Source organism: Sinocyclocheilus grahami, unplaced genomic scaffold (assembly GCF_001515645.1).
Source record: "Sinocyclocheilus grahami isolate Dianchi unplaced genomic scaffold, SAMN03320097.WGS_v1.1 scaffold514.1, whole genome shotgun sequence".
Taxonomy (NCBI): Eukaryota; Metazoa; Chordata; class Actinopteri; order Cypriniformes; family Cyprinidae; genus Sinocyclocheilus; species Sinocyclocheilus grahami.
Window position 1 is genome coordinate 465,618 of NW_015505693.1, and position 17,370 is coordinate 482,987.

Below are 17,370 nucleotides of genomic sequence, written 5' to 3' on the forward strand. Positions count from 1 at the left end.
ATAAGCTTTCTCATGTTGAAAATATAATAATATAGCAAAAATACAAACGTATTGTTTGTATTATTGCAACAAATAATTTTTATGGAGTAGTTATATCAGTGTGCGGACAATACGTTTGTATTTTTGCTATAGTTTGACTTTTGTCTTGCACCTGAGCCCTGTGTAGGTTTGTGGGATGTGCGCAACTTTTTTATACTTTGAAAATATAATAATAAGCAGCTAATAATAATAATTATAATAATTACAGTAAATAATAGTAGCACTTTAAAATAAGATTTGATTTGTTTATAAACAATCAACAGTTTTTACAGCATTTATTTACATTTATTAGCATAAAATATATCTAGATTGATGGGAAATTAAATACACTGTGTTGTTTATTAATTTATGTTCATTAATAATGCATTAATGTAGGGTTAGTTTTAATCCTGACAGCAGTTCTGTGTTCTTCCAGCAGGGGGCTCTGATGTTACGACCATACAGTAGTTATTGAAAGGCTCCCCGTGTTTGAGTCGTGAAGTAAGGGCCTGTATTGTACAATTACGTTGTGCTCCCTGTAGCCCACATTAAACTCCCCGTAACATAAGCTCTGAGTGTGGCTAAACAGGCATTAGGCAGCGAGACACCATGCCTGGAATGGATGGCATGTCTAATACAATGTGCTCAGAATACACATGTAAATGTCAGGTGATGTATTGCAGTCCTTGGTTTCCATGTAATCAAACCCACCCAGTTTCCATCTTGGCACTTGTTAGCATTCATGCCGAAACATAAAGCATGATTTATTTATCGTCCCAAGCTAATACCATGCATGTCATGAGCTCTGTGTCAATGCGTTTTGTCTCTTTGTCTGTCTTTTATAGTAAAACGGAGGTGGCGACCGTTGAGACGGAGCTCCTCAGGGACTATCACTTTGGACAACAGCAGCTGATTGAAATATGGGGCCATGCTTGCGCTATTGCCATCACGAAGGTTTGTCCGACAAGTGAACACGAATTACACTATTGTGAAGTGGCAATCCTGTATTTACTGTACACAAGCATTGCTGTGATTTACACAACTCTCTGCATTTACCGCTCCCAGCGTCTGTTGGCATTTGCCGAACTTCAGCCAATCCTCTAAAGAGACGAGGCCCTGCTGCATTTGATGATGAAAACAGCGGGAAATCTTTGATCTCGCCGTTTCTGTATAGAGGGTTTGACCACATCTGCTGCTTTGGGGGTTTTCTCATGAAAAGGGGTTAAAGAATGATCCAGAATAGCAATCTGGCACTTTCGCTTCAAAACAGACAACAACGAAAAAAGATTTCGTATCTGTCTGTTAGACATAAAGTCGTAAATGTCAGATATGAAGTCACAATTACAAGACAAATTCGCAATTATGAAGAACAAAATGATGTTGTGAGATTAAAAATTGCAGTTACGTAATATAATGACAATTTTTGAGCTATAAATGTGCAATTGTGAGAAATAGTCACAATTACAAGAAATATTGCAATTATAAGTTACAAAACATTGTAATTATGCGAAATAGTTGCAGTATTGAGTAAAAAGTTGCAATTGTGAAATATTAATTCACATTGTGAGAGACTGTATAAAGCCAAAATCTTTAAGACATAAATTTGCAGTTACGAGAAATAGTCGCAATTATCCACCTTTTTCTTGCCGTAAAAATGGGCGCGGCATTTGTAAATTCTATGGGTCTAGCTTCCGGTCTCATCCGCGTCCAGCTATTTTTATCTGTACAGAACCTCTCCATTTGCTGCTTGATATTGAAAATTGGTGTGTCTTAACATATTATTTTAATGTATTATCTTAACACACTGGTTTGTAGTGCAAACCGTTTTACCGTTTACTGCATGTTGTTATTCTTCTCGCTATTTCCCTCTTGCGGTTAATGAACCGGAAGTCTCGCCCATAGGCTTACTTCCACATTGAAGAAAAAGGTGGATAGGAAATGTCACAATTAGGAGTTACAAAAAGTCGTAATTATAATAAATAGTTGCAAATCAATGAAAAAGCCTCAATTGTGAAATATTAATTCACATCGTGAGTTACTATATAGCCACAATCTCTGAGATATAAATGTGCAATTACGAGAAATAGTCACAATTATGTTACAATGAGTTGCAAAAAGTCGTAATTATGAATTATAACAGTTGCAAATCTATAAAAAAAAGCCTAAACTGTAAAATATGAAGTAACCTTGTGGGATATAAAGTTACAATTACTAAGATATCAAAATTTGCAATTTTAAGAAATGTTGCAAAAAAGTGACGATTATGTGAAGTAGTTGCAGTTCTGAGGAAAAAAGTCGTAATTGCGATATATGAAGTCACACTGCGAGATGTAGTCAGAATTTCTGAGATATAAATGTGCACTTACAAGAAATGTCGCAATTAAGTCTCAAAAAGCCAGAATTATGAGAAACGTTTTCAGTTCTGAGAACAAAGGTGCACTTGTGAAATATGAAGTCACTTTGTGAGGTGGATTCAGTTTCTAAGATATAAATTTGTGATGAGAAATTGTCACAATTACAAGAAATGTGCCAATTATGAGTCGCAGAAAGTAATACTTTTAAAATATATATATAGTGAAATATGAAGTCACATAGAGAGATATAAAGTTGCAATTATGGGGACAACTTTTTGGGGACAACTCTACTATTTGTAGAAAGCCAAAATTTGGAGAAATACAGTGTGTGTGTGTATATATATATATATATATACTGGGGGAGATGCTAACACAAACCTGTTGTCATTTTTAGAGCCTCTGGTACTTTGGTTCTTTATTTGCATTGAAGAACCTTTAACATCCATGGAACCTCTCCATTGCACATAAGGTTTTTTTATAGTGGAAAAAGGTTCTTCACACTGAGAAAAAAAATTGTTCTTTTAAGAACTGTTCACTTAAAGTTTCTTTGGGTAACCAAAAATGGCTCTTCTGTGGCATTGTTGTGAAAACCCCCATTTGTACACTCTTAAAAATAAAGGTTCTTTACATCTGCGGTTCGATGAAGAACCTTTATGAAACCTTTCGATTCTACAAAAAGTTCTTTAGATTTTTAAAATGTTCTTCACACTAAAAAAGTGATCTTTTAAGAACTGTTCACCCAAAGTTCTTTGGGGAACCCAAAATGGTTCTTCTATGGCCTCCTTTTGGAACATTTACAGGCTAAGCTTTCCATTGTACAAAAGGTTCTTTATAGTTGAAAAATATTCATTAGATTAGATTATTAAAATGCTCTTCAAACTTTAAGAGTTATTCATTGAAAACCTCTTCAGGGAACCAAAACTCGTTCTTATATGGAATCACTGTGAACACCCCCTTTTGGAAAATAAATTATTAAGGGTGTAGATAGAACCTTTCCATTACATAAAAGATTCTTTAGGTTTTTTTAATAGACTTTATTCACACTAAGATAAAATATAAAGAACTGTTTACTAAAATATTCCAAAAGAGGAACCAAAATGGTTCTTCTGTGGCATCACTGCAAAAAACCCTTTTGAAGCCTTAATTGCTAAGACTGTAGATGAGCTGATATATGTTAAGTGACCTAATAATGTAATGTGATTTGGACTGGTGGGTGATCTGGATGCTGGGCGAACACTCTGAGCCACGCTGTCCCCTAGTGGTGAGATTTGCTCTTTGCAATCGATCCACTACAAAGAAGCCTAACTTAAGACTCAGGGATGCATTGAAATTGTTTTAATGCTCAAGAGATATTAAGTGAAGCTTTTCTTTGCAGGCCAAAAACCGTTTCTACATACTGGAAACATTACAAGGTTGAGGCTTGAGATTTCTGGGCTTTATCTTGTCCCTGGAACCTTTCAGAGAACTTTGGAAATATATGGTTGTCAGGACTTCCCTGAATAGGTCGATGGGAATGGAAATATCAAAAGCGCTAGACTCGGCTGAACTTTACAAATATCAGTGTGTCACAGTACGCCAGGAAATCTCCCCCTGCAAACACGGCTTGACGGCTGTGGAGCTCTATTGGAGACGGTAAATGCCAGAAAGCTGGAGTACCCCATGTTGAGGGTTACGGCAATGATCAGAGCTGGGTAAACGCTTGGTGACCTGTTGACCAATGGCAAAAATATGACTGATGAAGTCCAGACTTGAGATCGCCATCGTATGAAATATAAATATGGACTTTACAGTTTATTTTTGTTAGTAAACTCATTATTGGTTTTTCTGAAGCGATAGTGAGAACTAGATAGTGACAGAAAATTGCTTTGCATTGAAATGGATAATTCAGCCAGGGAACTTCATGCATACAGTTGAGAGAACTCAATAATGGATAATCATTTTCATAAATGGTTCTTTGCTCTGTTATTCTGGTGCCTAAAGCAATAAGAGAAAACAGACACAATACAAGCGAACCTATTGTCTTGGAAACATACTGGAAAAATACAACAATAAATCAGCAAGACAGAAAGGTGTCTAAAACCCATTATAGTACTATTGTACTATACTATCTTTATACAATATTATAGCACTATTAGAGTTTTTATTAATATTGTGAATTAGCTTTAATTTGTATATTTACATTTTTAATTTACATTTTTGTTTTATTCATATTATTATATTCTTTTGTATTTTTTTTATATATTTTATATAGCTTTATTTGACTTTTAGTCATTTTAGTACTTCAACTTATTTGAGTCATTAGTTATTTTAGCATTTCTTTTTTAATAGGCCTATTTATATTTTATTTAATTTTCAGTCAGTGTTCACAAGGTTTTTTTTTGTGTGTGTGTGTGCCTTGGCTGGTTTTGTTCCCCAACACTTTATTACCTTTGTTATGTTAAAAATATGAGCAACTTATAAGCTTTCTTATGAAAATAATATAAGCTTTCTCATGTTGAAAATATAATAATATAGCAAAAATACAAACGTATTGTTTGTATTATTGCAACAAATAATTTTTATGGAGTAGTTATATCAGTGTGCGGACAATACGTTTGTATTTTTGCTATAGTTTGACTTTTGTCTTGCACCTGAGCCCTGTGTAGGTTTGTGGGATGTGCGCAACTTTTTTATACTTTGAAAATATAATAATAAGCAGCTAATAATAATAATTATAATAATTACAGTAAATAATAGTAGCACTTTAAAATAAGATTTGATTTGTTTATAAACAATCAACAGTTTTTACAGCATTTATTTACATTTATTAGCATAAAATATATCTAGATTGATGGGAAATTAAATACACTGTGTTGTTTATTAATTTATGTTCATTAATAATGCATTAATGTAGGGTTAGTTTTAATCCTGACAGCAGTTCTGTGTTCTTCCAGCAGGGGGCTCTGATGTTACGACCATACAGTAGTTATTGAAAGGCTCCCCGTGTTTGAGTCGTGAAGTAAGGGCCTGTATTGTACAATTACGTTGTGCTCCCTGTAGCCCACATTAAACTCCCCGTAACATAAGCTCTGAGTGTGGCTAAACAGGCATTAGGCAGCGAGACACCATGCCTGGAATGGATGGCATGTCTAATACAATGTGCTCAGAATACACATGTAAATGTCAGGTGATGTATTGCAGTCCTTGGTTTCCATGTAATCAAACCCACCCAGTTTCCATCTTGGCACTTGTTAGCATTCATGCCGAAACATAAAGCATGATTTATTTATCGTCCCAAGCTAATACCATGCATGTCATGAGCTCTGTGTCAATGCGTTTTGTCTCTTTGTCTGTCTTTTATAGTAAAACGGAGGTGGCGACCGTTGAGACGGAGCTCCTCAGGGACTATCACTTTGGACAACAGCAGCTGATTGAAATATGGGGCCATGCTTGCGCTATTGCCATCACGAAGGTTTGTCCGACAAGTGAACACGAATTACACTATTGTGAAGTGGCAATCCTGTATTTACTGTACACAAGCATTGCTGTGATTTACACAACTCTCTGCATTTACCGCTCCCAGCGTCTGTTGGCATTTGCCGAACTTCAGCCAATCCTCTAAAGAGACGAGGCCCTGCTGCATTTGATGATGAAAACAGCGGGAAATCTTTGATCTCGCCGTTTCTGTATAGAGGGTTTGACCACATCTGCTGCTTTGGGGGTTTTCTCATGAAAAGGGGTTAAAGAATGATCCAGAATAGCAATCTGGCACTTTCGCTTCAAAACAGACAACAACGAAAAAAGATTTCGTATCTGTCTGTTAGACATAAAGTCGTAAATGTCAGATATGAAGTCACAATTACAAGACAAATTCGCAATTATGAAGAACAAAATGATGTTGTGAGATTAAAAATTGCAGTTACGTAATATAATGACAATTTTTGAGCTATAAATGTGCAATTGTGAGAAATAGTCACAATTACAAGAAATATTGCAATTATAAGTTACAAAACATTGTAATTATGCGAAATAGTTGCAGTATTGAGTAAAAAGTTGCAATTGTGAAATATTAATTCACATTGTGAGAGACTGTATAAAGCCAAAATCTTTAAGACATAAATTTGCAGTTACGAGAAATAGTCGCAATTATCCACCTTTTTCTTGCCGTAAAAATGGGCGCGGCATTTGTAAATTCTATGGGTCTAGCTTCCGGTCTCATCCGCGTCCAGCTATTTTTATCTGTACAGAACCTCTCCATTTGCTGCTTGATATTGAAAATTGGTGTGTCTTAACATATTATTTTAATGTATTATCTTAACACACTGGTTTGTAGTGCAAACCGTTTTACCGTTTACTGCATGTTGTTATTCTTCTCGCTATTTCCCTCTTGCGGTTAATGAACCGGAAGTCTCGCCCATAGGCTTACTTCCACATTGAAGAAAAAGGTGGATAGGAAATGTCACAATTAGGAGTTACAAAAAGTCGTAATTATAATAAATAGTTGCAAATCAATGAAAAAGCCTCAATTGTGAAATATTAATTCACATCGTGAGTTACTATATAGCCACAATCTCTGAGATATAAATGTGCAATTACGAGAAATAGTCACAATTATGTTACAATGAGTTGCAAAAAGTCGTAATTATGAATTATAACAGTTGCAAATCTATAAAAAAAAGCCTAAACTGTAAAATATGAAGTAACCTTGTGGGATATAAAGTTACAATTACTAAGATATCAAAATTTGCAATTTTAAGAAATGTTGCAAAAAAGTGACGATTATGTGAAGTAGTTGCAGTTCTGAGGAAAAAAGTCGTAATTGCGATATATGAAGTCACACTGCGAGATGTAGTCAGAATTTCTGAGATATAAATGTGCACTTACAAGAAATTAAGTCATTAAGTCTCAAAAAGCCAGAATTATGAGAAACGTTTTCAGTTCTGAGAACAAAGGTGCACTTGTGAAATACTTTGTGAGAGATATAAAATATATATACACGCGCACATATATATATATATATATATATATATATATATATATATATATATATACTCACACACACACAATATATATATATACACACACACTATATATATATATATACTCACACACACACAATATATATATATACACACACACTATATATATATATATATATATATATATATAAACAATAGCAATTATTTATATATATATATATATATATATATAAATAAATAAATATATATATATATATACACAAATATATAAAGAAATACAATAGCAATTATTTTTTTAATTGTTTTTATTTATTTATATATTTTTAGTCTAAGGCAGAAATAGGCTTCCATACAAAAGGGTTACAAAAAAGGTGATTTAGCTTTTTTTGAGGGGTCATGTTATATCTTGCCTTGAGCACTAAAATCAGCACCAGTTGGGTTCATTCACCTCCTAATTGCACTTTGACTTCTCCTTAAAAATCCCTTGTGACAAATCCAATGCACCATCATTGAAGGTGTTGAAAGTCTTCCGTCTGTGGCCGGGCGGTCTCGGGCCTTACGTCTTAGGGCGGCCTGAGGGTTGCGATAGAGCCAGGCCAACTCAAACCAGACTACTGCGGTCACCATCCATCTGGATTCAGTCAGGCTGACAGGCAGCGCAGGGCTCCTCTTGACCTACCTGAGAGTCGGTTAAAGCCCCAAATTGTTTCCTGATTTGGCTTGTGTGAATTTTCAACCCTTGTTAAGAAGCGTTTTACAAACTGAACCTTCCGCCCCTCCAAGGCTCCCGGTCACCAGCAGCTGCTACGGTTAACATCAGCAAAATTTCCTGTGCTGTGACCTCTGTGAGGTCGCCATACATTGCAGGTAAAGAAAACACGCCGGCCGGTAGCTCTGAGACGAGCATTACATCAGTACGCTTGTGTGTGTGTGAGGGGGGGACGAAATCTTTTTGGTTGTATTTTACCACATTGTGATTTCACAACCAAACTATCCACTGCAATGGATGCCAAGATCAACGTCATCCGTCTACATCTCAAACCAGTGCTTTGGTGTTAAGCTACGTCAAGGCTGATGTCTGTGATCATTCCCTGCTTTAGATATCAGGAAGATATTTTTGTCATCATGGCTCATGAAACGTTCTTTGTGTTTTGAGTGAAACATGCAGACTGACATTACCTCTCGTACAACACTGTCTGTGATCTCTCTGTATTTTCTCTCTGTATTTTACCATGACTACATGATAAAACAGAATAAATGAATTTTTTTTTTTTATAAAATCATAAATTAATAATAAATAAAAAAAAGTAAATGCTAAATGTTTTCTTTCAAGTGTAGATTAGGGTTTGGGTTAAACCATGTCCTAACCAAGTATGACTTTGACAAGCAGGCTGTGATTTCGCAGCACTACACCAGTTATTATAGTTTTGAACTTTTAATATAGTTTTTATTTCTATTTTATTTATAATTAATCTTTTTAGTTTAGTTGTCAGTTTTTGTTAGTTTTCACTCTATCATTGTTAGTTTTCTTTCCGTATTAGTTTTTTTGTTTGTTTTTGTTTAGTTTTTAGAGTTTTTCTACATTTTAATTTTAGCATTTTAGGACTGCCAAAGTTAACGTGTTTTAAGAACTGGTCTCATTTAAAAATCATTGCATTTTGAGAATAATAAAAAAAAAAAACGGACTGATTTTTATTATAAAGATTTTTTCTAACTGAAAAGTTCTCTGTGTCCATTTTATAGTTCTGCATTTTTTATTTACTTTTTATTTTCAGTTTATTTTTAATTTGTCTGTTTAGTTTAGTTGTCAGTATTTGTTTTTCCTCTATTGTTGTTGTGTTTTGTATGTATTGTATGTACATAGAATTGTATGTAGTTTTAGTATTTTAGGGCTGTCAGTTAATAAATGGTGCAATTATTTTTGTCCAGTTATGCAGTTTTATTTTAATTCATTTTATTTTATTGCGTTTTCTTCAACAATGGTAACACTTTGCCACTCCGAGGAGCCCTGCCCACTGTGAAATCTCTTTACTCAACATCGCATACGCAACAGTTTCACATCAAGTAAATGTAGACAGAACAAATTACACTGTATCTGGTTTGGACATGTTGTGTGTTGGTAAGTATAATTTAGTTTATCCTTGGTTTGTCCTCTTATCATTATATGACATTTCTTTGTACTTTAATTCTGCTGCCTTAAATTCACATTCTGCATCCTGTTTGCAAATTCCTCCATTTAATATGAATTTAAAAGGCATTCTCAATTCAATTCTAAATTAAACACAGCTCTGGTGTTAATGTGCATCAGGTTGAGGGTAAAAAGTTCAAGAGCAATTAGTCAAGACCCTCTCTAGAGAGTTCATTTGCTGGAAGCATGGAAGCGAAATCTAGGGGTTCAGTGGCTCCGAACAGGAGCAGATCAGAGCGGCGGTCTCCAGAGTCCTGGCAGGAGTTGACACAATGGAGGATTCCAGCACAGCTGCAGCAGACCTGTAAAAGAAATGAACAATGCAACCACTGGCTACGGCTCTCAGGAACACTCCATTCCATGTCATTTTCCAGAGAAGAAGAAATGGACAGAACACAGACAAAGGGAATGGATGTTATTTCATACAGCTTCATGTGAATTGATTGTCAGTATCACAAGGTTGAACTTTTAGGAATTATTCTGGACCGTTTACCGTGAACACGATTTTGAGCACTAGCATGGACCTCAATCCATGAAATTTTGAGAAACTAATAACCCAACCAGCAACTGGTACTTATCAAGAATACTGCTGAATAACACCACGAGTGGTATCTTTCTGAAGTCTTTTAAAAAAAATGTTTTATCATTATCATTAGCTGATTATGTTAACTGGTTTTATGGTGCATTCTGGGAATTTCTTGGTAGTGCACTTGATTTTGGCAATGGGACAGCTCTAGAAAGTGTTTCCTGCACAGTATACTATTTTAACCAGGGAGCGTATTGAGACACCTCATAGATACAACCATGTCTAACGGTGCAATAAAATTACAGTGCAACTAATAGCAAAAACAAGTAATTTTGAAACTTAAGTGACCAAGAAAAATATTTGACAAGAATTTTTTTTTACAATACTTTTTGTAAAAAATACAAAAGGATTCTGTGCAGGGTTGCGCAAATCAGATAATCGTCTACGTTGCACTTTGTAAAGTCCAAATGAAACCTTAATTGAGCCTATTTACTTTCTTAATACACTTTTCTGGTATTACTGTGTATGATTTATTGCACATTATTCAAAAGGAATAAAAAATAGACTTTTTAAACGTTTAGTCTTTTTACTATTAACTGTTTACTGACTGTTTGCAAGGATACTCACAAAGACAGGCGTTTTGAAATAATTTTGTGTATATTTGTCCATTCAAGTGCTTGAAGAGGACAAATATAACAGTTTGTTAAAACATCAAAACATAACAGTTTGCTCCGCCCCTGAAACAAGTTTTCTTTCTGATGACATCATCAAGCCCTCTTAGTTTGTAGCCCCTCCCCTCCGGTCACATAGAAACCACTTTTCAAAATCCAATTTTGACCATTTTGAAAAACAGCTACAGTCACAGCTTTGCTACCTTTAGTTAGTTACTCCCAAACACTGCCCATAATCAACTTCATTGACAAGCTCACTTTTGGCCAATAGGAAAATGTCCTACTCTGATTCCCCTTAAAATGACAACAGATGGAGATAGACATAAATTTTCCACACTCAGACACGCATTCAACTCTTGTTCACCCGGCGCTGTGACTAAGAGAACCAGCGATGATAATGTAATCTAAACTTCATCAGCTCGCTAATGGAACATCCATGTCAGCTGATAATTTCTCTCCAAAGTGCCATTAGCTTCATTAGCGTCTGGCTTCCTCTCTTTCTCGGAAGTCTGCAATTACGCCCACGCTTGTGCCGCGGTCCATATTTCAGCGGCGGTTAATTGGAGATGAATATAACATGCACATTACCTTTTGTTTTTACTTCATTCGTCTGTTCATAACGTCATCTTTATGGCAAGATACTCATCAGGTGAATGAGTAACAAATATATTTCCAACTTGACTGCAAAGACTTTAAATATATATATATATATATATATATATTTAAAATACAATCCAGCATATGCGTAGATGACTATAAGACATTTGTAGTTTGATTTCCCTAAAGAGAGTAAGGGAATAAACACTTTCTCTGTGATTCTATCAAAACCTTGTTTGTTTATATTTCACAACCAGCCAGGCATAGCAACAGCTCAACCAATGGCGTGCATTTGGGGCGTGGCTATTGGTTTGGCTGACCAATAGCAGATGGAAACCTATTTGAAAACAATTCAGTTCTGTTTAGTAACAGAAATTACACGCCTCACCTTTAAAGACATAGTTTTGTGAGTGTGTACACGCTTCGGAAAATCTGAACAGCACTGGTCCAGTTTAGAAACCTGTCAGAAAGTGTGTTATTTTAAGGCTGCATCCTGTGGCAATGTCTCCACAGCTCTTTACTATTGTTGCAACTGTTGCTGGGTTATTCTGATGAACATTACCTCTGCAAATGCAGATAGGACTGAAATGAGATGTCACCCTCTCTGTTGATCTGTCTCTCTCTCTCCCCCTGTCTCTTTCCAGGCTTTTCCTTTGAGCTCCCTGAGTAAAAAGCAGCCCACCCTGCTGGTTGTTTGTGGTCCTGAGCAGAACGGCTCCATTGGTCTGGTGTGTGCCCGCCATCTGCGCATGTTTGTAAGTATAGAGCACTGTGCCGAAGGGCACGGAGAAAGAATGGATACCAATGGGGTGCTGTATTGTTGTTTAAAGTCAACAAGAAATCATAATTAAGCCTATTTACTTTCTTAATGCACTTTCCTGGTATTATTGTGTATGATTTATTGCTTATTCAGGGCTCAATGTTTTTTTTCTTCTACTTGTCAGTCAGGCCAGTGGTATAGATTTTTACTTTAGTTTGTAATTGTTCATCAAAACATAAGAGCTTGCTTGGTGTCTGAAACAAGTTTTTATTCTGATGACATCATCAAGTCCTCTTAGTTTTCAGCCCCTCCCCTTCTGTCATATAGAAACCACTTTTCAAATTCTAATTTGATAAGTAAAATCAAGCCCTGCCCTTAATGTTTGTTATCGAATATACTGTTTCAGCCAGAAATACGGCACATTACAAAAGTAAAATGGGTGTGCGAATGCTTTTTATGTTGATGTTAATTTTATCTTTATTAAAGGAAATTTGTATGGAAGCCTATTTCCGCTACGGAATGAATTGCGAGATAAAAACTTGCAATTTCCTTTTTGTTTATTTATTTTTATTAGAAACAAACACAGAATTGTGAGATATGACTTTTTCTCACAATTCCAAGTTTACATCTCAAAATTCTGAAATTATATTTCACAATTCTGACTTTTTTCTCTAAATCCTGAGTTTATTTTTTCCCTTGCAATTGCAGGTTTATATCTCACAATGCAGACTTTTCTTCTTCGAATTGTGAGTTTATATCTGGCAATTCTAAGTTTATTTCACAATTTTGAGTTTATATATCCGAAAAATGTTCAAATTGCTTCATTAAAAGTCACAATTACCTTAATTTAGGACTATTTGCTTATCGGCTAAGGGACAAAATGTTAGATGTGATAGACAACTGTGCCTAACGGTTAGGGAATATACTCCAACACGTCATTTGGCATTCAAATTTAGCTTACAACATTTCCAATTCCTGATTTTAGCAGTGAAAAAAATAAAACAATAAGAAAAAAAATGATCCACCATGCTCTTCTGTGATGCTAGATTTATGGAGCATCAGTATTCGTCTAATAAACGTACACTCTGTTAAAGTTATCCTTCTTTTCGTTCTGTAAAGTGAAGCTTGGCCAGTCCAGATTTGGCCAGTTTACAATATGAGATTCTTGGAACGAATAAAAAACTTGGAGTGAAAAAAAACTAACAATAGAGGGTCATCACATGATGGCAGCTGTTTTATACATTCCCACCGTACATCTGCATGGACTCTTGTGTCCGTACCAACATTATGTAAGAAATACATTAAGTTTAACTGCAGGATTGTAATGAACTTACCCGGCAACTTATCCAGACTGTATGCACTTTATCCTGTATCCCAAGCAAATGAGGTGTACAAAACCATAACTTTTAGTCCACATTAATCACTTCTAATGTTCTTCTGAAATTAAATTATGAGGTAATTATGTTTTGTGATTTATGAACTCAAAAATCCCCCTGCATATCCACAGGGATGACAAAATACTACTTTAAAAAACAGAAAGCTTTATTGGACACTAAGCATGAACTGTCTGGTTCATGTATGGCAATCATGTAACACATTTTCATATCTGTTTTTCACAACTAAAGGACATATTTAAAAAAAAAATGTGTTAATCATCTACCTCATCTCTTTTTAATGTAGGAATATGAGCCCACCATTTTCTATCCCAAGCGTTCGCCTCAGAGTTTGCACCAAGACTTCACCGTTCAGTGCGAGAAAATGGACATCCCTTTCCTGTCCTATCTTCCGACGGAGGTAGGTGTCAATCTTGAATAATGAAGCTCAGCCCATCGGCAGAGAGATGTCAATGTGATGTTCACTCTTCTGGACATCTGTCAATCCTAATCGAATCCTGTCTGACCTCACGATCAGGTCCAGCTGTTAAATGATGCCTACAATCTGGTGATCGATGCCATCCTGGGACCAGAAACCGACCACAAGGAGGTTAAAGAGCCCTATGCTGGGATGCTGGTGACTCTCAAACAGGTCAAAATACCCATCGTTAGTGTGGACGTGCCCTCAGGTATTTTCTCATTAAACATTTTTGTGTTTTTGCCAGTGGCATTCTTTAGTGTGCAGTAGCACAATGAAAAAAGATGTTACATTCAGTAAATACAGTGGCTACTTGCTAGAAAAAGAAAACGTTTCATGAAAAGGGGCTCAATCTGTTCAGAGGAAGGTTTTGATTATTTTTGTCAGACTCAGCTTATCAAGACATAAGGGCGATCTAAGAGCATGGTCTAAAGCGCACGGCGCAGGTGCACTCAGGGCGTGTCCGAATCCACTTTTGCTAGTTTAACGACGGGAAAACGGTCGGCGCGCCCGGCGCATGGTCTAAACGGGTTGTCCCTATTCTTTTAATGAGTAATGGGTCTTTTTTGGGCATAACGTGCAATAAACCAATCAGAGTCTCATCTCCCATCCCCTTTAAAAGCCAGTTGCGCTCGCGCCATGGTGGGTTCGCTATTTACATGGCGGAATGTAATTTTTCATTTTTACAAATTTTTGTGTAATAAGCAAAGTGTACACACGTTTGCACCCACCTATAGGCGCATATTACTAACGCGCTCTTTAAATAACAAAGAAAAAATTTTGCGCCAGACTTTAGACAAAGTTTGAGTTGGTCTATGGCACAGTCTATTTTCAGTTCCTCAAAATAGCAAAGCACCAACAATGCGCCTGAACACACCTCTTTTTTAGACCAGCACGCCCATGGGCGCACAAATGGGCGCAAATGCATTTGCTATTTAAACAACGTGGCGCAGGACGGGAAAATGAGAACTGCGTCGGGCTGAAACTAGCAAAAACCTTGCACAGAGTGTATGATAGGGCCCAAAAGCATTAGCTTTAGCAATCTTCGACACACTCAAAAAAAGTTCTAACACACCAACCGAAACAAATACGAAGTGCCTGTTTTTACACACTGAACATCATTTGTGTAATTCTTCACAGCTAAGTATATGCACTGTAAAGTCGGATTTGCTACATATGTTAGCATTCTACAAAATGTTCATTTGCATGATTATGCACTAAATTTTGTTGTTTAAGTGTTCGGAAAACACGTTTAATTATTTTGTTATTTAGTTTGGTCATGGTAGTGGCACAGAAATTACTTTGGCTTTAGCATTAGCTAGTAGCTATTAGCTGCGTTCGCTAATAACTGCTAGATAATAAATACTAGATGGTAAATCACATACTAGATCAAATTATATATTAGGGAGAAATTGATTACTTACATGTTCAAGGCTAATAGCTACCAGCTACTTAATTAATTAGAATAAATCAAACTGAATGCTAGATAAACTTTAAAAAACAAAAGAGTGTTGATACATTTTAGAATGCAAAATAGTCGTCATATTGAGAAATGGATTTCTAACACGTTCAAGACTAATAGCTACTTAATTACGTAGAATAAGTCAAAATGAATACTTGAAAAACTTGGAAAAATAAAAGATTGTTGATATATTTTTGTAAGTATGCAAAATAGTCATCATATTGTTGAGAAATGGATTACTGACACATTTAATAGCTAGCTACCTACTTAATTACGTAGAATAAGTTAAACTGAATACTAGATAAACTTAAAAAAATAAAAGTGTTGATACATTTCTGTAAGCATGCAAAATAGTTGGCATATTATTGAAAAATGGGTTACTAACATCTCCAGATGTTTCAACTGATGAAATCTGATTTATGTAACCAATTTTTCTGATAAATGAGCTGACCAGAGACTTTAATGTGCAAATGTCTTGCACTGGACCTGAAGTGTTTGCAAAACAGACAAATTATCAAACTAAAGAAAAGTCACAGCCGTTATGTCATCGGGAGACCAAATTTGAAAATTGCGTCTGATGGCTGACACTGTAATTTTTGTGCTCTCTTTCCACATGACAGTAGTGTGATGAATGATCTCTACGAGCCAGTTTTCCACATCTTATCTGGAAGAATATAGAAACATTGCTATATTTCAGTTAAAAACCAGTGGCTTGTGATGGTGAGAAAGGATTCACTCTTTCTATCTCTCTTTCCTAAAGGTTGTGATGTTGACGAACCCGCCAAAGATGGGATAAATCCAGAAGTTCTCATTTCTCTGACAGCTCCCAAAAAGTGCGCAACGGGGTTCTCAGGAAAGCATTTTCTGGCGGGACGATTCCTGCCCTATGACATTCAGAAAAAATATGAACTTAATCTGCCAGAATTCCCCGGCACGGAATGTGTTATAGAACTGTAGCCATTTATACAGACTTGTATTTTGAATAACAAGGATGTTTTTTCCCCCTTTTGTATTTTATAGATTGTTCTGTGGCATTCAGTTACTGACAAATATGACTAGATACTTTGGATAGTTAAGGTGAGTTTTCTGTGGAAGCTTGTTTCTTTTACAGAATGAAATAATGCAAAAGGTAATTGCTAATGAATCTCACATTTATGATTTTTGTCTTGAAATTCTGAGTATATATCTCACAATCCGGCTGTATAAACTCGCAATTCTGAGAGCAAAAAAAGATTTCTCACACTTTAGAGTTTACATCACACAATTCTGACTCTTTTTTTTTTTTTTGCTACGGAATTAAAAACTAATTCTAAATGATAATTTAGTGTCTTTTTATCTCACAATTCAGACTTTTTTTCTCACAATTGTGAATTGTAACTTTTCTTCTCAGAATCATGAGTTTATATCTCACAATTACAAGTTATAAACTCACAATTCTGTTTTTATATCTCGCAATTCTCACTTTTTCCCCCCTCAGAATTACAAGAAAATCGTAATTGCCTTTTAATTTGTTTAATCTTGTGGCAGAAACAAGCAATCAGTCCTAAGAGATGGGTTTAGAATGATTCAATTTGGCAAATTTTTGACATTTACAGTATGTCTAACTTTTGAGTTCTCAAAACCGCCAATATTCAGTTTTGTTTAAAACATAAGTCTTTTTAATGTTAGATATATTCAAAGTGCATTACCCTGATAGTGCCTCCAGTCTAATGTGCACGACACCTACAAACCCAACACATTTCTGCTGGAATTTTACTCCAATTACAAATTTATCTATCTGTACTTTATTAGAAAGGTGGTATAGTATAATAATAATCCCAGGATGACAAACCTGTGTAAATCATTTTCTTTTTACATTGCTCAATGTACATGTGTTTTCTTAGTTCTTATAGGTTGAATGAATAAATTATCTATGTAAAAACCGAGTTTATTCATTTAGATGCCAAAGTCGGGTGTTTAAAGAAACGTGGGATGTTGAAAACCCA

The 17,370-nt window shown here is 35.5% G+C and overlaps 1 protein-coding gene across 1 annotated transcript; it reads left to right on the plus strand.

Moving 5' to 3' along the window:
• Positions 1 to 4,031: 4,031 nt before the first annotated feature.
• Positions 4,032 to 16,656, plus strand: LOC107554805 (yjeF N-terminal domain-containing protein 3-like). Its single transcript, XM_016237419.1, has 6 exons — positions 4,032 to 4,063; positions 5,715 to 5,823; positions 11,957 to 12,067; positions 13,753 to 13,866; positions 13,984 to 14,134; positions 16,146 to 16,656. The coding sequence occupies exons 1-6, from the start codon at positions 4,032 to 4,034 to the stop codon at positions 16,340 to 16,342; spliced, it is 714 nt and encodes a 237-aa protein (XP_016092905.1). The 3' UTR covers positions 16,343 to 16,656.
• The last annotated feature ends 714 nt before the right edge of the window (positions 16,657 to 17,370 follow it).